At 32.5% G+C, this 22,130-nt stretch overlaps 1 protein-coding gene across 11 annotated transcripts in view; it reads left to right on the top strand.

Annotated features, from left to right (window-relative positions):
* LOC128164958 (trichohyalin-like) overlaps window positions 1-22,130 on the top strand; it is a 36,389-nt gene that overhangs the window by 1,100 nt on the left and 13,159 nt on the right. For 8 of the 11 annotated variants that reach the window (XM_052829080.1, XM_052829078.1, XM_052829077.1 and 5 more), the window contains exons 2-7: window positions 7,941-8,047; window positions 8,625-8,742; window positions 13,659-13,712; window positions 16,844-16,946; window positions 20,220-20,673; window positions 21,009-21,270. In XM_052829080.1, coding sequence (XP_052685040.1) covers window positions 7,941-8,047; window positions 8,625-8,742; window positions 13,659-13,712; window positions 16,844-16,946; window positions 20,220-20,673; window positions 21,009-21,270 — 1,098 coding nt within the window. Of the gene's footprint in view, window positions 1-3,683; window positions 4,526-7,940; window positions 8,048-8,624; window positions 8,743-13,658; window positions 13,713-16,843; window positions 16,947-16,970; window positions 17,983-20,219; window positions 20,674-21,008; window positions 21,271-22,130 lie in introns of those variants that run through there. The other 3 variants (XM_052829079.1, XM_052829084.1, XM_052829087.1) reach the window with 3 other exon arrangements.

Here is a 22,130-nt window from a genome sequence, read left to right as displayed (position 1 = left end):
TAATACATGCCTTTGCCAAATGGACCATAAGATTAAAAAAATTATTTGATTAATAAACCTTGAATATTATTTTTTTTTTCATTTTTTAATACTGTTTAACATCATGTCAGCTATCAATATAACTCTGGCACAAATGTATTAGAATTCAGAAAATGCTTCTGTATCTATATGTATTGTGCCTGATAACAAACAATGAATTCAGCGGTGTTTGGAGACTTAGCAGGCTCCTATGGTGCTATGTTTGATGAAGTACCCTTTGAGTGGAATGAGGAGGTCTGTCTATGTTGTGTCTTTGGTCTCTAGGTGTGTCAAGATGACAGTCTCATGCACACGCGAAGAGTAATTTGTCACCTCGACTGTCTGTCAATAGTTTGCAGTGTTAAGTAAATGACAAAATGATGGTTTATTTATTCAGTGTTCATGCAATTGTGTCAGAAATTTTCAGTTCATTTTACTGGGTATATATATATATATATATATATATATATATACAGTATGTCTATGTAAAGTGTAGTCTTTTAAATTTGTAAGCAATTTCTTCTTTCCTGCCAGCAATATTAATTTTTTTATGTCATGAAGTAATTTCTTAATATAATTATATTGATTGTTTTCATTATTTTTTTATTATTTCATTATTTCGGCTTTTTTACAATTTACTAAGGTTACCGGTTCAAACCCCCATTCCTGGCACTATTTGAATTTTATGTGTTTTCTCATCAACACCCATCTTTAGTGTCAACTGTTGAAGACAGTGTTTCTATTAATTAAGTTGAGTCTTTCCTGTAAATCAGCTAGCTTGATTATTGTTCTGAAATAATTGTTTTACTTTTATTGAGATACCGTTGTATATTACTTAGAAATACAATTGGAAAATATGTTGCAAAGAGCTAGTGGTTTTAATTGTTGTGTTAATTAACTTAAGTTTCTAATGAGTTTGCTAATTAAAATATATATATATTTAATACATGGAGTTTCTGTGGTCAAGCTACTGATATTAACTAGGATGTAGAGGGAAATTTGCCAGAGAGTTTGATTTGATGGCTTAATTAAATGCATGGCTAAGCTTTGAAAATTGTTACTGGGTACTAATTTAAAAGATCAATACTAGGGGCTGTACAATATCATAGCAGAGTTTAGAATTAATAGCTTTATAGAACTGGCTATAGATCTGTTGATGTTTTGATGTTGAAACATTAATATGACAATTTGTTGAACGATTCGAAAAATTATTTTCAAAATTACTCAATGGCCTTGTGGAAACATTTTTAAGTACATAACAATTTGAAGCACCATTTTCAACATGCATTAATGAAGGATTTCTTGCAATATTTATGAGATCAATAAATATGATGAAAGCAATTTTAGAAGGAGGTTTAAATATATTGAAGTTATCATTGATCAGAGAATATCAAAGTCAGTTTAATAAGGCAATTTTTTGTGCATGATTGGCAAGGGATCAAAGTGAAACTCGCACTTATGCTCTTTAATTATAAAGGAAAAAAATAAAACAGGAAGCAGAAAGAACATGGCACTTAGATTTCCAATTCATATTTTGATATATTATTTAGGATAAATAATTTGATATATCATAAAGTAGCCTTAACCAAGCTGCTTGAGGAAGTTGATAATTTTTGTTGTTGTAATTTTAGAAACAGATCTTGCAGTCTTAATATCTCTAATAGGATTGGATTAAAATGACGCACATATCAATTCAATGGCCTTGCCTTTTTTTGAAATGTAGTTTCGATTAGAGCAAGCAGTTTTTCACATATACAAATTACTGTAAGATCAATTCAATATGATATTAAAGTTTCACATTTGTGAAAGACTTTCAGAACATGTACTTATTACATTGTATATCTACAGTAATTTTGATGTTATCAGATTTCTCATTTTTCAGTACTCCTATAATAGACATTTGATCTGTTATCTTGTGATATGAGGTGCAAGTAAAGCGTATTGTACGGCCTGCAAGAGTTAAATTGTAGCTTATGTGTTTGAAAAAAAACCCAAAAACCCATTCATACAACTGAAATGAATTTTTCAAGTGTCCTTGAAGACTTGAGGTTTTTAATAGATACAATCTGCTATCTTGTATTGTGACTGGGGTGGTGAATTAGTATGGCTCATTTATTTAATAAAATACTTTAAGAATACCATGTAAGTAAATTGCTTTAAAGGTCGTTACAAAGTCTGCAAGTTGACGAGTTCTATGACAACGGATAAACATTTTACCTTTAAATTTGTAATTTTTGGATTAGCACTAAGTGGACATAAAAGTCATTTTATGAGGAAAGCCCATTGGATGCTTTATGTCTTTGGCAGAAGAAAAAAAAAATGTTGAAACTTAGAAACGTCTTTTCTGGTGATTCCTTAAATAAATATTCCGATCATTGAAGTGTAAATAGTCTTTGTTTGTTTCTGCATGGCTTCTTTAGTTGATACTGGGGATAAATTTGTGTTACAATAAAAATTCATTGCAAGGCACTATTTTCATGTATGCTTTAGGGCTTTATAAAGTTGAAAGTAAAACAAAAGTATGTAAGAAACTACTGGAAAGGTATTCTAAAATATTTTTATTACACAATTGATGTCTGACATTTTAAGTAGTTTTAAATAGGGCCAGTTACTTTTACACTGAATCCACCCCAATTTTATAACTTCAACAAAATATAGCATAGCTAGGTCAAACAACCAGGAATTTCATTTTAAAATTTTTTACCCCATTGGCCAACCCTGTAAACTTTACATACCCCCCACCTCCAACTCTACCACTTACCAAGTCCTCACTTAACGGAAGCGAAATCTGCAACATTTCACTGGTAATAAGCAATGCAAAATGCCTCTTGCCTAATCATACTTATTTCCCCTATATGAAGTTATTGTTTTACAGCCAAAAAAATTGCAAAGCAAACAATAATAAACAACTGCTGCTCTCCAAACTATTTTGGCAGGAGAATGTTTATAATTATAGCTCTTATGGCTTTATAATGGATTAGGCCTAAAACCCAAACCCATCTTATTGAGTGAAGCTTTCAAAAGGATGTCCTGGTCAGTCTATTCATATATGCACAGTTGTGTTTCAGTATATGCCATTGTTCTGGAAGCTTTCAGGCAGTACATTACCGGTATTTTCGCAGAACCACGTACGTTTTATTAGAAATAGATCAATTACATTCTTACACTCTCAACACTGGAAGAAGAATTAACTCTCTTTTGGCAAAAATGTTTCAAATAAGATTTGCATATCCTATATCCTGAGAGGGGGGGGGGGGGGGGGGGAGAGAGGGATTTTGGTGGTAGATAAGGGCAGTACAATTGTAGATACTTTTTATTAAATTAACACTAACACTTGCTGTTGAAACACCAATTGTAACTTCTTACAATCTATGCCCAATGTTTTGCTTGTCCAAAGACATATAGTTCCTTGAACCCATCCTTTGAAATGAAAACAACCTCACAGGTTTGGCACATGTTAAAATCCTTAATCCTAAATCCAGGTGATTTTAAATTATCTAGTTTTGTTAATGTCGATTCAATCACACACATTGTCTATTCAAAAAATAATAATAAAAAAAATCCCATCTATTGAGATTGTCAATTAAAGCTTATTGTATATCCATTTAATATTTAAGAGAAAAAAAATCTTGTCAATACTTTGATTACACCTTTTATAATTCTGACCATAATTCCATGCACCAACTGCATGTTTTGAATTTTAAAACAACCGATTATCCGTGCTGATTAACAGTCATTCATTCTCTATCAGGAAACATGCAAGTGTTTTTTTGCGAACTCTTTAACAGCTTTGGATTTTCTCATATCACTCTCCCATATATAACTAAGAACAAACATTGCAATCTACCCGGGTAAATGGGTAGTTTTGTAGTTAATGGCTCTACGTACCATTCATTGGCCAGAGGATACGTCCTAGCAAGAATCTATTGAATAGACATTGGAAAGGAAAGGAATTTTTTCAATATATCCCAAGCTCGGAATCTACGGATGTGTAAAAGCTGTATTGGAATCTCTGTGAAAGTCGTAAAAAATAAGAATATTGGATTATGTGTGTTTTAACTTGGACATTGTTTTTATCCCCCGGGCGCTTATTACAGCGTTCAAGTATTCTAATATAAGAAAAACTACAAAGTTTAATATTGAACTAAGTGTGAGGGCAAACAAGCAACTGGGATCCATTAAGGAAAGACATTAAGCCTTTTGTATTTCAGGGCTAGTTTAACTTTGTGTGCTCTGTGATTCTAGAGGTGTAGTCGCCTGATAAGTGTATTCCAGTCATGGATTAAAGGAGGATACCAACAAAATAGAAAAGAAAAATCCTGTTTTGCCATTAAGGCCAAGGATACTTGTGAAAAAAAGGAACCTTTTGTTCTTTGGAGCTTATAGTTATACGGAGGTTTATTTGGATATTTTTTTTATTAAGCCACCCGCAGAGGGAATTTCGGTTTTCACAATGTCGAGTTTGATGGAAAGATATAAAACTTTTAAAAGGCCTTCATCTGGAGAGGTACAAGTATATACAATGTACTTAATAGATGTATAGATTCTCTGGTATTACATAGCTATTAAAACTGTCAGCTGTTTCATGGAGACAAAACTCTATCCATCAATCTAATGAATTTTAACGAGCACAGTGTCCCAAGGGTGACACACACACACAGGTACTCTTTGGAACCTTACATTGGTCAGCTAGGTCATTGAGGAACCAAACATTTTTAATTGACTTTTGAAAAGTTTACCTTGTCTGCCACTCATAATGATTAATGAATGATATACTACTATATCACATTAATAGGAGAGGATAGAGGGTGCTGTCAAGGGGTCATATTTGTATTATAATCCTCGGACAATATATCTGTGGTCAAGAATAACAGGCGAGATTTCTGATATCTCTGGTTTGGGATTATGCTCTTAAGCCATTGAGTTGAATTGCGGCCAAACTTTGGAAGTGGAGTTTCATGTATTCTTTCAGTTTCTATGAGATATGGTTAAACACTGACAAGAAGTCAGGTCCTTAAGCCACATAAGGTGCCGTGCAAGAGTCAACAGAGACAAAGATTGCTCTCTATTTAAGGGTAAACACTAAGGCACCGGTCTGACGTTAGAAAAGGACAAATTCTCTTCAGATCAATTTGTAATTTCTATAGACACAGTTAATCTACACAAGGTTAATTGGTTTACCGCCACTTTAAGATATTTTGAAACTCTGGAGGAGTTTTTCAAGGTTTTCTTTTAGTCAGCCTGGTTGTTTTTGGATACCGTTGTACATTACATGTACCAGTCCCAACACACACCTTACATTGCAATATGGTCAGTCACTGAGTGTACCCATATGCTTTATAAATGACGTCTGTTTAAGCATAATCCATTCTTGTTAAGAGCCCCCTATGCCTACCTATAATCTGCCTCTTACAATATGACTTCTCTTTGATTCTGATAGTAAGCCAGAATATTTTAGACTCGTTGCATCAAATCCTCCTATGATTACCATTAGGATTACAGTGTAATAGACTTAAAGATTATGTTTCTGTGATGTCAATTTAAATTTCACAGGGTTTAATAAAGGAGGGGTTAAATTGGTGAAAATATCTATCTTATGTACTTCTGATTTTAGAGAGGTTTAGAACCCCCGCCCCCCCCCCCCCCCCCCAACAAAAAAAAAAAAAATAAAAAAAATTGTATATAGAATATGTATATGTACTTATAAAAATATTTAATATTTACTTGCTTGTCAATAATTAACAGTTATTTTGCTCCTCATGTGTAGGAAATGCAAAACCATCTTGGCCTCCTATGGATTAAAACTTATTACCTGGTCGTTATTTGCATTTGAATGATTATTTACCTGTTGTTTATTTAGTAAATAAAGTTACCTGGTAACCTTCAATGAAGCCACCTGTTTTGTTTAAATAGTTACACTCTGTTTGATAATCTTCATTAGCACATTTAACCAAAAACCTACTATTTAAATTTCCACATGCAAATACTCAACCCATTTTTAAACCCATTGAGTATTTGGTTTAAGTAATTTGAAAATTGATTATAGTTTTTTTAAAAGGATCAAATTTTTGGACACCCACAAGTAAAAATCATAAATTTGCAATACCGTAATTGAGGATATTAATTTCTGCATGCCGTTGTTAATACATGTACATGTTATGCAAATACAATACATGCATGTATTATGAAAAATTAGTATTATATACTATGTACTTTTTTGTGTTAATATGTATAAATAAGTTCTTAATTCTCATTTGTTTGAACCTCTGCCACACCTTATTTCATCTGTACCTTTATATTGGATATCAAATGATTGGTAATTTTTTTTTTTATTTCTGATCACTATTGTTAATTTTTGATGATTAAAATGCTACCAGCGGTGTTAAAAGAGGTGGCCTGGAGCGGGAGGCTAATTTTTGGTAGTAAACTACTGTGTGTTCTGTTTATGTGACAGTCATTTAAGTTCAATTTTGCAATCAAATTTTGGCCTTCTTAGGTCTCTAGGAATTCAACTCTTAGATTAAAGTCATGTTAAAGTAAACATTCCAGGCTGTTCTACTCAAGTTTTTTTAATCTAACTCAGCCTCTACATAAGTCATTCAGTTATTCAACTTATACGTAAAGATTTCTTTTTCCAATTGTGAACAATTAAATTAAGTATATGGAAAGTCTTGGCAATGGAATTAGTCATCCTCATTTCCCTCCCATTTAGAAACTACTAGAACTAAAACTTTAATTAGGGGTAATGCAATTCAGAGATATGAAATTGGGAAAGCTATTTTGATTGCCAAATGTTTGCTTTCTGTTGTATTCAGTACTTGTAGGAAATTGAGTAATTAATTTGGTGTTTTAGAAAAGATTTATTTATTTTATAGGTTAAAGATAGTAATGTGTTTTTCAGGCATTGATGAGTTTTTCTCACCTTTTTTTGCTGCAGTTCTGTAGTTTTATTGGTCTGACCAATTGCCTTTGCTACATGTATAGGTAAACAATGCTTGCAAGAATGAATATTTAATGTTTAAAAACCAGTTCAAAAGATTCTTTTAATTAGAGCTAGCACTCTAAATCGAAGTACACAAATGCTTGGACCTCATTGGCTCAATAGATTTTTGGTCCAAACTTTTGATCTACACACCAAGTAATGTAATAATTTTAGATTATTTTATTACCATGAACCACTTAGGTTAATGCCTTTACCCATACCATGTGGCAGATCAGCATACCATGTAGCAGTGGTACTTAATTTGGCAATTTCATTTAATTTAGTACCTATGTCAAATTATGGATTTTAAAACATGTATCCTAGAGCTGTCCATAAAGGCATTTATTAGGTGAACACATTTGACCATTCTACATGTACTTGTGCCATATTGACAATAAAACCATTTTCCATTACCAGTGGTATTAATCTCCATATTTTAATATGCATGGTAGTGAGCAATGGAAAGTTCAGGATGTTGAACATGTAAATCAATGGACATTCTAAAAAGATTTTGCAGCCAACAAAAAACTGAAACATCAATGAAGGGTTGATGATTAAACAATACTTCAACTTCAATAGCCAGTCTTGTTCAATCAATATAGCCAGGCATTAAAATTTGAGATCTGTGTGTGCTCATTAATGTGATTCCTAAATAAATACAATGACCTTCCATTTCATTGAAATTCCAATGCAGGGATCAGTGTTACATTTCTTCTAGCATTGATCCATATAACCATTGATTTGTTATATCCAAGTATTAATGATAGTATAATGTTATACATTATTATTTTATCATCATTTAATAGTTTTATGATACTTTGTGATGAAGCAAGTTATAAAGCTATGTAGATATGAATATGGCCAATTATATAAACATTTGAAAGTTTGATAATGAGATTATCCCCATATGTATTATAGCTGTATTTTTTTTCTATTTCAGCTTATAGATCTTCATGTGTACATAGTCCCACCAGAGATTTGGAGAGAAAGATATAACAACTTGTTAAATCAGAATGTTACAGAGACAATCTCAGCGGGAATCATAAGGTTAGTATCAAAGGTCAATGTCATAGGTCAAAGGTCATGGTCAAAAGTCATTCCCAGTGACACAAGACAGTGACATGATTTATAATTCTTCCTTGATAGTTTACCTTTGGGGTGGTACAGATTTAAAAATAAAAATTTAAATAGATCTTGAAAGCTGCATTAATGTGCTAATTTGGTAAACAGGGTGTGCTATATATGTACATCTACTGGGTATCAGGTCAGGTACTTGGAACACATGTACTTTTATCAACTTCTTGTGGATTGAGCTCTTCTGTTAGTCAATATTTTAATGAATGACCAGAGATGTCTGAAAATATCTTGACGCAAATATTTTTCTCAAGTGCTTAAATTTTGAATGGGAAGATTTAGAACAAACATTTCTGTTTTCCATCTTTTTCTTACTGGATACATGAAGGCGCTTTTGTTGCCAAAAATTATTACAGAAATAGATGTTCAATGAATTTAATTTTTTACCAGATTGTCAGATTGACTTGCTTGTACATTAACTAATACCTATTATATGTGCATGTACAAATACATATATATGATAATTACGTATATAACTCCACTTTGACAGGGTACACCCAGAGCGTTTTGTGTACGATCTCCGCAATGAGTTGGAGCAGCAGGTGGGAGAGGATATGCTCCCTCGAGACTACGTGTTCCTTAAAAGTGTGGGTCGCAGTATAACCAGGGTGAGTGTTGTTCCTTGGGGGAAATCTAATATTGCAGTTTATTTTTCTCTGAATCGTTTAAAAATTACAAGATCCCAGTAGGACTGATATCCAAATGGTACAAATTCATGGAAATTTAATGGCCTGTGTCAGGAAAAGTGCACACTGAAGTTACGTAAACTTGTGATAGTAAAAAAGTGCATGCCGCTGCTACGACAATTAAACACTAAAGCCATATAAGACTCCAAACATGCTTTTAGATATATTCCTCTCCTGGTTTATTTGAGGAGGACTATTGATACTTTATTGTATAGATAATGGTATTCATAGACCTCACATGTGAAAGAAGTTTCCCAACTGCACAGTTATGACATTTAAAGTGCAAGTGAAAAGGATGTTTTTAGTGTTATGGTGTTTGTTTTGGGTTCTAGCAGACAAAAATCTGTTCTTTGAACTGTGTCTCATTCAAAGCCTTAGCATTGTTAACTTGTTCTGGGGGAATTTAAATACTTGCCGACAATTAAACTTAGAAATGGCTTCTTTATGGAGAATATGTTAATTTTATAGGTAAATTGTTTAAACACTACATATAAAAGTTCCAGTTTGATCTTTACAGGTAATAACAATTCTTATTCTTTAATGCCCAGCCACCAATTAAAATCTGTTGATTCCTGATTTCTGTCCTTTGAGAAAATCATGAACTGCAAATGCTCTCAAGTTGAAGGATATATATTGTGGTACATATACGACTCAAGCCATGCAAATATGTTACCATTTAATAGCCATAGTATATAGAGGTATAGATATCAATCAAATTAAGGTGCTCAAGCCAATTAAATTACATGAGCTTCTCCAGCAATGAAACAAGCCATTGTTCACTCCAGAAGTTGAAGTTTACCTCAAGTGGATCGCATTATGTCTAAACAATGGATGTCATCCACCAAACACTCAGCGCCATCTGCTTGTTGTACCAGGCACGTTTTTTTTTATATAGTAACACCCCCTTGATGTGACGGACACGGGTCCCATAGGGTGTAGAATCGTATTGTGTTGTATATATAGCCTATAACGGCAATTGTTACTTGAGATTCCTTCCCTGGGTTTTGGAAGCACTAGAGGGGATCAGAATTTAAGGCCAACCTTCTTCTTCTCAAGTTTTTTTTTTAATTTGTGGAATTCAATAGAGGTCTATTATTTAGTCTTTATTTTCCTGAACTTAAATGATAATTGGCTTAATACTGGATAGGGTGATGTTAAGTTTAAACCTTTAAAAGAAACACATTTTTTTTGGTACAGTTTTGTTTGTAAAATATGCACATATGTTATTCACAGCAACACCAAATAAATCAGTTGTTTTAAGTATTTTAAAGAGGCGAAGATAAACTTTACTCAGATATGGGCTATTTCTGAGTTAAGAATTTGTTCTTCCAAGTAAAGGGTGTGTGTGTGAAGATAATGATGTTGTTTTCCTGAAATAATGTTTCTTGATATCCTGTTTAGTTTTATACAAATCTTGAGCAAAGTTTGGAACAGATATTATTGTTTACTTTACAGAAGAATCTAGATAGGGATATAAAATTGTAGATTTCTGCTTCGGTTTTTCAAGGGCTTATCAACAGGGGACTGTTCAATGCATACATAAACTTGTTCATTTGCACAAGGGTCATTCACTCAAATGGGGTGTTCAGTGTTTATTCAACTCTCAAGCACCCAAAACACATGAGAGCTTTATTTAGGCTTCCACTGCTTTCAGAACCGCAAGAAAATTTCAATTTGTTAGCTGTCAGGCAAATTTAAGATCATTTCTTTGAAGTTCCGAAAAAATATATGTAGTTTGATATTGAATTCTGTTCAGCTTTGTTCAAATGTTTCAAACTCATCGAATTTCAGATAATTTTCCCCAGTCTGATTTAATGATTTTGTGTCACAAAGTAGGAAAGCAGATTAAGGGAACAGAAATGGTTTTATTTGCTCAGGTGGAATGAAATCCGCACCAATAAGATCTACAATTGTCTTAGTCCATGCACCCACATTTGCTGCTGGTTCTTGCTTTCATGTCGAAATGCATCCCATGAACCCCTGTAATGGAATTTATATATAAAAGCTGACCTATCAAACAGCGCAGATCATTTATCTCTTTTGAAATCTTAAGACAAGCTCTTATTGCCAGAGATCTAACCAAGCTCACTGTCACTTTGATTATTGAGTGGAATTCTTGGAGAACTAAAGGTGCATATGTATAAATGTTTGGGTTTTTTTTTTTTACCATAATTAAATTAAATTGCTTAGGATTGCTAGGAAAGCATGCGGTCAAAATTTTGTTCATTTGAAGAACCGAATTGACCTTTTGAATAGGTCTTATTGTATGAAACATCTTAATACAATTGTGATTGATTATATACACTGCACACAACAAATATGCTAAAAGCATGAAATTTTATTAGTGTAAAGAAAATTCAAATTGTTCACTAACAGTTTCCTGAGATCAAATCGTTAACTAACAGTTTCCTGAGATCAAATTATTAACGAACAGTTTTCTGAGATTAAATTGTGAATTGCTTACTGAGATCATTAGGGACTATAGTTACTCAAGAAAATTCTTCAAACAGTCCATTGAATGTAAACAGTTGAATAAAAACTGTCTTTGCCCCTACAAACGTGGCAATTGGCAATTTCAGATATAAATTATATAGCTGTGTTCCAATTCAAGTTGGATTGCCTCTGAAATTGACTCAACCCTGCAAATTAAGAAACGGTACATATATAATCAAGGTAGATGCACACACTTAGTCCAAATATTCTAAAAGTCGCTTAGAATATCGAGTTGCCCATTTAAGTCATGCTTGTAGTTTGTAAGTAAATAGCGTATAGATCTCTGACAGCTAGTCTTTATCTTTTGTCCTGAAATCCTCAATATTTATCTTCTAAGCTCGGGATATGAATAAGTGTTATTAAATCGATAATTAAATGTCTAGTCACAACCTATTTTATCTAATAAGCAGTAGTAGGTTATCCTGCCAGCTCAGAGGACGAAACGATACTGATAATTACAGTCATTCAGTCAAAAATCTTATTCGGAAATGATATAAAATAAAATAAAATGCTGAACTTGTGGAAAAAGGGTTTTGGGATTGGTTATTCATATTTGTAGGCCATGATTTTTCAAACCCAGTATAATTTTTATGTATGCACAAAATTCTGATAATGCCCTCAAAGATTACGACATGATAACTTTTGGCTTGTTGTTTAAATAGACATACCATTGTTATCAAAGGCAAAAGGAGAGCATGAATTTGCAGGCATTCATTGAGGTTAAATAAATATCCACACACTCTCTGCTGTTCAAATAAGTATAGGAAGAAAAAATTAAAAAGGAAAAATGATCAAGATAGATATTATTAATAAGATGGTAGTGTAACAGCCTTTGAATGGACAATGATCATTATATTGTCAGTTTAGACTGTCAAAACTAATGAGATATTATAAAGAAAGGCAAGTAAAATAGCTAGACTGGTTTCTTTGTATGCAGATTGTTTCAAAAGGTTTTGATTTTTATACCAATTTTTGAAAGAAGAACTGTGACACTAACTTTCTTACGATCTTCTTGCCCCTTACGTGTTAAACAATTGGAACAACTGCTAGGTATTGACAACACCAGTCTTGTCAGTAGTGAACAAAAACAGACAGGTTTTTACTAATTGCATGGATACCTCTCTTGTGTTCTGAGCCTATGCACATGCACCCACCCCCTTATACAGTCAATAACTATCCCACAGGAAAGCCAGAGGAACGAGTTTCAGTCTATTAAATTTAAAAGATAAAACTGACTTTTATGTTTTATTTCACAGCCGTAAAGGCATGCAAGGTTTGATAAATCAATTCGGGTGAAAGATTTAAGGTTAGAATAGAATTTCTATGCGAAAACTTGCTGCAATGCAGTGAAGCCTATAATGTGTTGAAATTTAATTTTGACCCTATCAGTGCATTTAAATGTGATGTAAGAGGACATTAATGTGTGCTATATTAAACTTTTGAAACCTTTTTAGAACTTTGTAAGAGAAACCATTTCTTTTCTGCCTAAAGCCTTCTTACTCTTGTAAGGGAGCATTATTTAGATACATGTTATTTAATAACAAGGACCATTCTTGGCAGTGTTTCCTAGGTGTATTACAAATGAAGTTCCAAACTCTGCCAGTAATGGGGTCTGGTTTGCATAATCTTCAAGTTCAATTCAAAACAGTTTGCGTATCGGAGCCAAATATGTCTTTCACTGGTTCAACAGTAATGACATAACAGTTTACTGAAATCTGACACTTTTTCAATAAAGTTTTGTAAATGACTACAATTTCACTACCCCCCAAAAAAATTGAAAAAAAAAAAACCCAAAAAATTTTGAAGCTTAGTTATCCCAGATGACAAGATAGACCCTTGTGTCTTTTTCCAAACAAGACGTACGTCCAATACAAGTTTTTTTCTTTCAAAGAAGTGTGACGTCATTGGGGATTTGTTTGTTGAGTTTGGCAGAATGAGTTGATTCCTGATCGCATACAATGTGTCACGTCTATCAAACAGAAGTGAACTACTAAGAAAGGGATCTTGAATTAATTGGTGCTCTGTGTCACACAGTCAATATTGAATTGCTTTGGCCTATGTAACCTGGCTCACTGATATATATATATTATACCCCATCATTCTGTTTTGTCATCTTAAAAATATAGAGTAATAAGCCTGTTATCATAATTTATGGCCTAGCTATAATTTAAAAATTAGATTGATAGATAGTTTATGAAAATATTGATGGATTTTTTGATTTACACATTTGCAATTTTGATTTTTGTTTTGTAGATTTTTTTTATATATTTTAAAAATTTGTAATTGTGAATTGATGGTATGGTATATAAAATGCTAATATTTTTGTCTTTTTTGCTGTTTTTCAGTTAAAACAAAAACAAGAATACCAGTTAAAAGCAAAGCATTTTATCCCTCCTCAGGTAAGAAAGATCAAGGTGGAATATATATATTGTACATTGATCGATCTATAAACAGTTGTTCAAGAAATTAATGTACATACATGTATTATATTGTACAATTCCTTCAAATTTATTTTTTGCTAAGGTGGTGTTTTTTTTCTTTTGGTTTTTAAACTGGTGTATCTGAAGAAATAAAAAATTATAATGTGTTTTTACATATACCTCAAACTTAAGCATTAATATTTCACAATGACATGGGTTGTTACATGAAGTGGAAAGAAATTTTTTTTAATGGTTAAAAATATAATTCATGAAGAAGTTTTGCAATATCAAAACATTGAGTATAGGACCCATCATGGTCCAAGTATCTCTTTTTAAATGTTGGGGGGGGGGGGGGGGGGGAGGGGTGTGTTGGTCTGCCCTGTCTATTGATCTGTTTGATAAAACTAATAAGTAACTGAATTCATAATCACAGCAACATTACCTAAGGAATTTCATCTTTTTGAATCTGTTTTGAATCAATATTCTACTGCTCACCATTCATCAGTTCAATAAAACAGGTACTATAAGTGCTCGATGGAACTCCTATTTGCTGTTATTCGATTAATTAACGAGCAAATAGAATATCAATATAGTGCAGTGAATATATTTTGAACTATGAGCTATATATAGCTATAAGCTAATGATCGAGGCTTTTCTTTGAGTGTCAATGTTTGTTGAAAATTAGTTGAAATTGATTTTGGCGCCTGAGATTAGTTTGGTGTTTTAAATGTCCTCGCTTACAGGTGCATTATGTAACGGGTATAAATTGGTGCAGTGAGTGCAACAGGAGAAGGAAGATGTCTTTTTAATAAATCCCACAAAGCCTTGAACACCAATTACTATTATTATAGGAGCTGGCGGAAACAAATTCAAATGAAACCTAACATAAATAATTTAAAAAACAAGACAAAGAATATCCCTAAAATATATTACATAGTAAATACCATTACTCTTCAAAGATGTATTGGCATGAGAAAAAAAAATTCTTTCATTCTTTATGTAAAAATTTTTTTCTGTTTGTTGAAAAAAGGCAATTGTTATACAATTGGTTGTCAATGGCATGGTCATGGTACCGAAATCAAAGGGATTTATATATAGATACAGTTTATTTGGAACCAGTGCCTTGGTTGTTAAAAGGAAGTGAGGATTATTGTTTTAAAACTTGATTTTCAACTGTTATGAATGCATGACCTTTAAAATACAAATGGCATACCAGAATCATCTTGGAGAGGTTGAAACTCTTCCCAAGAATTAACAGAACAAGTTGTTCCTGCATGTCTATAAATATAGGGTTGGCATTCAAGAAACTTAATTTAGAATAGAGAACTTCATGTATATTATTGATGATGAGGATTAACAGGGATAAAGTTGTGACATTTGTCGTGTGAGCACACAGGGTCTGCAATATGTGTGTAACATTACAAATCTTACTTGATAGATTTTCAATAGTCTTGTAAGTTCTAAATTAACCTTAGTCCAACATGTTTGAAGGCAAAAGTCTGGGGGGAAGAAAATATGTTTAAAGGAATAAAGGTTTAATTTAAGGTATTTCGGGGGTATGTTAATGTATAATTTCCTGATAGATTGTAATAAATTAGTTGAATATACCAACAGTGTAATGTGCAAATTACTTGACAACAGGAAAGGGAGATGGATCCATTTTGCTTTTTGTTTTGTTTAAATGTCTTATTGCATTTCTACCTCTAATGAAAACAATCTTTTAAGTGTTCTATTCCCTTATTGAGGATGTAACAGAACATTGATTTACAAATTGCAGCGTTTCTCGCATTCAGTTTATGAGAGCTTGACACGCAATGATGTTACTGTTTCTAAGCATGTTGGTCTTTCCTTTTAGCGTAATGCAATAAATTAACAGAAAACGGGTATCAAATGTTTTAATCAAGACATTCAATTACTAGTGTATTTTTTATATGGTTCCATAACGAACGGAACGCTAGACAGTAGGTTTTTGTTATTGCACAAGGGATAAATACATTAACAATGAATCTCTGATAAACCGACAGGTTTAATATCATATACCGGTAATGGTGGTGTTATGCTAGGTAATAATACTTTTATTGAAGATTGTTAGAAGAAAGACTGTTTTTATCCCAGCCTGAATCATCTTCATTCTTTCCTTTTTCATTGAAATTTCAAATCTATTGTACAACAAGTATGATTTAAACAATTGTATTTAATTTGTATCTATATTACCATAGTACTATGTTGTGTCTTCGTTTTTTTTTTAAGAGGTTATTTTACTTTTGAATCCATAGTACAACATGTATTTCTTAGGCCTATATTATAACCCAGAGTTGGATTTATTTTTGAATCTAATATATAATTTACCAGTATGTGTTCAGGTCTATGCCCCAGAGTTAATTCAAACTTTGAATCTATATAGTTCTGCCTGGGGTATGTTTTAAGTCTACACCCTAGTAGACAGTATAATGTCTTTAGGTAAGGTCTATGCCCCAGAGTGAATCTTTAATAGAACCATACTACATAAATGTTTTACTTGTATTCTTTTTTGAGCCTAAGCCTAGAAGTACAAGTTGTATTTGTGTTTGATAATTTATTACTACATGACTGCATGTTATTAGCCCTTCACACAAGAGAGAGGATTTTATTTTGATAGTTAAATGTTTCAGAGTATATTGTATTTTGAATATTTAGTGCTATGTTTTAATGTTTTTTAGGTTTAAAATCCAGAGTTAGTTGTATTTTTGAGCCTACGATACTACATGTATGTTTTCAATTTGTAGGCATAAGCCCCAGAGTTGAACTTATTTTTCAGGTACATGTACTATATACCGGTATATATTATTATAACTTTGCCTAAGAGTTATGGTAATTGTTTTCTTGGTTCTATAATACTATATATCTCTAATTTAGGTCCACTCCCCAGAGTTAGTCGTTTTCTTGATTCGATAGTACTACTTGTTTTTTAGGCCTCATGCCCAAGAAATGTATTGATTATTCAGTTAATAGTACTATATGTATGTTTTTGTAGGCCTCATTGCCCAGAGTTGTATTATAGTACTATATGTATGTTTTTGTAGGCCTATGCCCCAGAGTTGTATTATAGTATTTTATGTATGTTTTTGTAGGCCTATGCCCCAGAGTTGTATTTATTGGAGATCAGTCCAGACGACCAGGGAAGTAGCAGGACTTCAACCCGGCCGCATTCTCCATTTTCTCAAAACCATGAAAGTAAGAAAACACTGTGTTATATTAAACATACCTAACAATACTTTTAAATGATTTGATTTTTATTTGAAATATGAATTGAAATTAACAAATGTATTTTATTTTTGAAAAATTGTATTATCAATATAGCATTATAAAAAACTGTGATTTGCCATTAACATTTTACATATTAATACTGACTAAATGTTTGCTGCTGATAATTTTGTTTATTAGAAATGATTTTTATTTACATTAGAATTAATTCCACATGTTATAAATTTTGATCATTATGACTTATGACTGATTTTGATTGCTCAACCTCACACGAACACTGCATGTGCATTCCTATTTGCCCCCTTCCTCCTGGGTACGGGTTTTTTAAAGAGGTGTGTCTGCTGGTAAATTATGTAATATGTGCGCTAGATTTATAACTCTTTTTTTGTATACACAGTGTGTTTTAGAGGGTAGATGGTACAAGGAACCTTAAGATTAGCTGATGTAGTTGTGTGGCAAGTCTTAAAATTCTAAAACAAATTTAAAAATATTTCTCATTAACCCTTACAATTTAATATAAAATTTGATAGTGACTAAATTAAGAGTCGATCATTTCATAATAATAATTTAGTCTATTTTGGGGCAGATGCTTTTACAAAACAATTCTTATTGTTATAATTTATTCATCAATTTGATTTTATGTGTGGAAATTTACATTTTCAATTTTGTGGGATGTATATTGAAGTGGATTGGATACCAATGCTAGTGTGTTTCAAAAATCCCTGTAATGATCAAGTTGTACACATTTGGCTCAATCTTTAAAACTATCAATGTTGAGAATGACTATGAAGACTTCCTTTAAAACCTTTTTATACCCTATTTTCTTACATTGAAAACAAATCCCACTTTTTATATTTGTGTAAATTTCCATACCTTTAGTACATTTCTTTTTTTTTTTGAATATCTCCATTTTATTTTTTTTAAAAATTGTTGACATTTTGATTGTACATTTTCATCACCATGGCGATGCCTGTGGAAAGTTCTAGCCATTAGAGCTATATGTCTTGTAAGTAACTATGCATCTTCATCTCTATGGTGCATGGAAATCACTGGAAACTCTCAATCTTTTTAAATTCATTGGCGGTGATGGTTGTCAAGGGGATTTTTTTTCCGGTGGCTCTAAGCATTGAATAATGTTCTTAATTAATTTATGAAATCAGATTTCTTTTAAAAACTTTAGTTTTTCATATTTTAATTAAAGGATACGTTTTTTGCATTTTCTTTTTTTTTTTCTTATTAGAGCTTAGAATTCAATTCACTCTGTAGAATTACACAGTAAAATTCACGACTAATGTGGTATGGGTTATGATCACCTTAAAAAATGCATCTTCATGCAGACTTTTACCAATTAAACCTTTTTTCTCGAAATTGAAAAGATATGAAAATTCTAAACGGTACATTATTTGAAATAAAAAAATGGGATATGGCTTTATATGTGGTGATTTTTTTTTTTTTACCATTGATTAGAGTATGGATTGCAGTTGTACAAAAAATATTTCAGTAATCCTTGAAAAACAAAAATGTGTGGTTTGTAAAAGGATCTGCCAGTTTTAATTCGAGCAACTTATTTAATGTAGCATTATAGGCGTGCAGTTTCATTGGATCATGTTAACTCAATCCTAATGGAATTTCCATGTAAATTTTACAAAAATCAATGGGTATTAACTTGATTGAATTCACAGTATCTCTTTCTAAATTAACTAATTTGAATAATTACTTAGTGTACATAGTGGTTGGAGTAAAAGCTGTTGGGAGATGGGGGGGGGGGTGGCTATGATCTCTTCAATTTGTTATTCATTTGATTTAGGTATATTGCTGGTCCATTTCAAAATTTTTGTTTAAAAATCCCACTGAAATTTGAAACATTAATAATATTTGAAAATGTGTGAGCATAAATTGATCAGGGATAAACATGATATTTTAAAAAATTTATGCTTTAATTTAATGGGCCTTTAATTTACTCATCACATATTAACAAATTGTCTCTAAGGAACAATTAAGGATATGAGTTTACTCATACTTTCATCTCTTAGTTATATGTGCACAGTTTGTATGAATAATTCAAAAACTGAAATTCATTATTTTTAGTCTTGCACAAAATTCCGCTGTGTTTCACCCAGTGTGTGAGATATATATTTCTTGAAAAATTAATGGTATTGGATTTCTAAAAATATTTCGCATTTCTAGACATCCAAGTACCATAATCTTCCCACTTTATACATATAGCAGCTGATCTGGCTTTCAGCTAAAGTGAATATATTACCGGATATTCATATAAAATATTTATGTAAATTATTAAATCTAGAAATTACCCAAGTGAAAAAAGTTGGCAAGAAAAAAGATTCGACAAAAGTTCTCCCAAAGATTCAAGAAAAGAAACTAAAGCCAAGAAAAGATGGGGTCCCAGAAGCGAAACGTAAAGTCCATATCTCAAGAAATATATATTATACATGTCGCTTACAACTTTGTCAACCATTGCAATGTGCACATGCTATTTGTTTGCTCTTAATTATTAATTTGTTTTAACACCACACCTTAATTATTAATATATAATTTGTTTCTGTTTAAAAGTAATTTTCAATGTGTATAACACAATTTCAAAAACTTGTTGTAATTCATACCGATCCACATTAAAAAAGATGTATCTCCAAGGTGATTACAAGGCCACCGACCTTGATCATAATGTATTGAGCTTTCAGTGTATAGTATAGATTAAAGAATATTTCATAATTTCTATTTACTGAGATTGATTTTTTTTCCCCTCTCTTCATTGGCTGGTACCCCATTGTCTTGCAGATACATTTTTTTGATGTGGAATATCTATAAACATTAAGTTTTTGTTGGTTTTCTTTGTTATCTTTGGAGTACATCAGAAGCCTTTGAAACCATGATTTGATACTAGATTCAATGCTTTATACAATGCTAATTAGAAAATTTAACTTTGAAATTCGATAGCAATCGGTTTGGAAAATGGGTGGATTTTATTTTCAATACAGTCATGTATTTTTTTTCCAGAATTTGTCAACTCCTTTATTGTACTTTAGATGATATTTGTTGTGAAAGGTTTTGAATTATTAAAAAGATTTTATCTAAGTCAATTATAGTAATTTTATATCTTTTGCTAATGAACCAAATCAAAAGTCTGGGCTGATGTACTCTAATGATTATTCTGCCAGTCTGTGAACTTTTTGCACTGTAGATGTTATATCTGTGTTTTTTTTTCTCTCTGTCTCTTGTAAACAGGTGAAGATGAACGTCGCTCGGGCAACAAATCTAAACATAGGCATAATGACTCATCCCCATATCGCTACTCCCCCCTCCCCAAAATTAAGTCGGGACACAGTCCCACGCATAACAGGGGTGAATACAATCACAATGGCGACATAAGAACAGAAAATGGTCGGTTATCAGACTCCTGGGGCTCCAATAGAGACAAACGCACCCCACCCCCTCCCCAAAATGTGCCAAGAACCCCTCCACACCCCAAAGCCTCTAGGGATCAGACCCCTCGTGAACACACTTCTCGGGGGGAGTCCCATAGGGCTCCTCCTCCTAGGTCTTCCCCTACTCCAACAGATCACAGGAAGCGGGCTGACCAGAGCCGGGAACCAGTTTCAGGGACCTACACTAACCACACCAACGAAGATTCAGGGATTAATGTCAACTCTCCAGAGGACCACTTCGATGCACTAGACAGGTAAAAAACAAAAATTACTTCCTTGATGAGATATCAGTCATTGTTGTGAAGGGATATGGTATTATGGATACACAAGTAGGGGTAGCAACAAACTGCTTTATTTCAACAAGTTTATTTATTTGGCTGTAATATGGAAAGTAACCTGTTGTTTAAAAGTTACTTGACAAAATTTTGTCACTAGATTGTTTAGATTTTGCATGCAAAAGATTTTATTAGTGAATGAAGAAATTATCTAATTTCTATGTATAGCAAAACTTACATTGAATTACATGTATTTGATTAGGATTTTATCAAAGTTTGTTAACAAGAGCTTATATTGTTCATTAAATATACAGAAGGAAACATGATGAGGATAGAAATAATGACCTCAACCGCCGTCTTCATCCTGACAACGAAGATGACCACCACAGAAATGGTGATATTAGTGATGATGAGTGGGAGCGAAGACGTCGAGAGGAAGAGGAGAGAAGGCGGAGAGAAAGTGAAGAACGCAGAATGAAAGAGGATGAGGATCGGAGAAAAGAAGAGGAAGAACGGCGTCGTCTGGAGGAAGAGAGAGAGAGGATATCAAAGCAACAGTTAACAGGTTCAGATGAGGTGAGAAAAGGGAATATTTTGATCTTTAGTGATTGAGGAAAATTTAAGTCATATCAAATGGCCATTAAGTGATGCATATTGCTCCATTTTTATTGAAATTGTAAATGTCCCTCACGCAAGGAGTGGCAAAAATTAAATCTAAATTAAAAAAACTGGCATGTTGGCTACCTCGCCATCCGTTTGTACCCATTGTAATTAGGTATTGTTAGTGGCAGATAAAATCGAAGGAAAGGAAGCGCCAAGATTAACGTTATGAAGGCGACTTCCCAATAATCAATTTGAAATTCCAACATCAATTCAATAGCAAGATACCTAAAGTTCACTGATATGTGAGGTTTGCACTGCAATCATGGAGTCAAGTTTTTCAGTAAAAAAAAAGTTCACTATCCCGAACGATAACTCCTTGATGTGTCATATATTAATGGGTAATCTAGCTATTGATTTCATCGTTGAGATTTTCTCCTAGTGGTTTGATTGTCCATCGGTTGAGAAATAATTGGGATAACTATGTCATTTGCGGGATTTTTTGTCGTAATTAGGGTTATGTTGTCAGCATGACATCGAATGATACCTTTGAATTGGCAGGAATGACAGGCAAATTTTTCTCAACAGTCTGGCATTCAAGTTTGTGGATTTCAATTAATGATAAAGTATTACATGTGACCTGAAAATTAGAAAAAAAAGAGTTTTTTGGGTTTTTTAATTTTTTTACCAAAGTGATTTTCATGTTAAATTAAAGTCTTCTTATCCCAAGGATAAGGTCCACTTGAGGACATTTTTTATCAATTAATGTAACAGGATATTCTTCATTAAATTGCTTTTTGACAAACGTCTATTTAAATATACAGCCCTTAAACATA

Source organism: Crassostrea angulata, chromosome 10 (genome assembly GCF_025612915.1).
Source record: "Crassostrea angulata isolate pt1a10 chromosome 10, ASM2561291v2, whole genome shotgun sequence".
Taxonomy (NCBI): Eukaryota; Metazoa; Mollusca; class Bivalvia; order Ostreida; family Ostreidae; genus Magallana; species Magallana angulata.
Note: the sequence above shows the minus strand (reverse complement) of the source record. Positions and strands in the feature narration are given on the sequence as shown.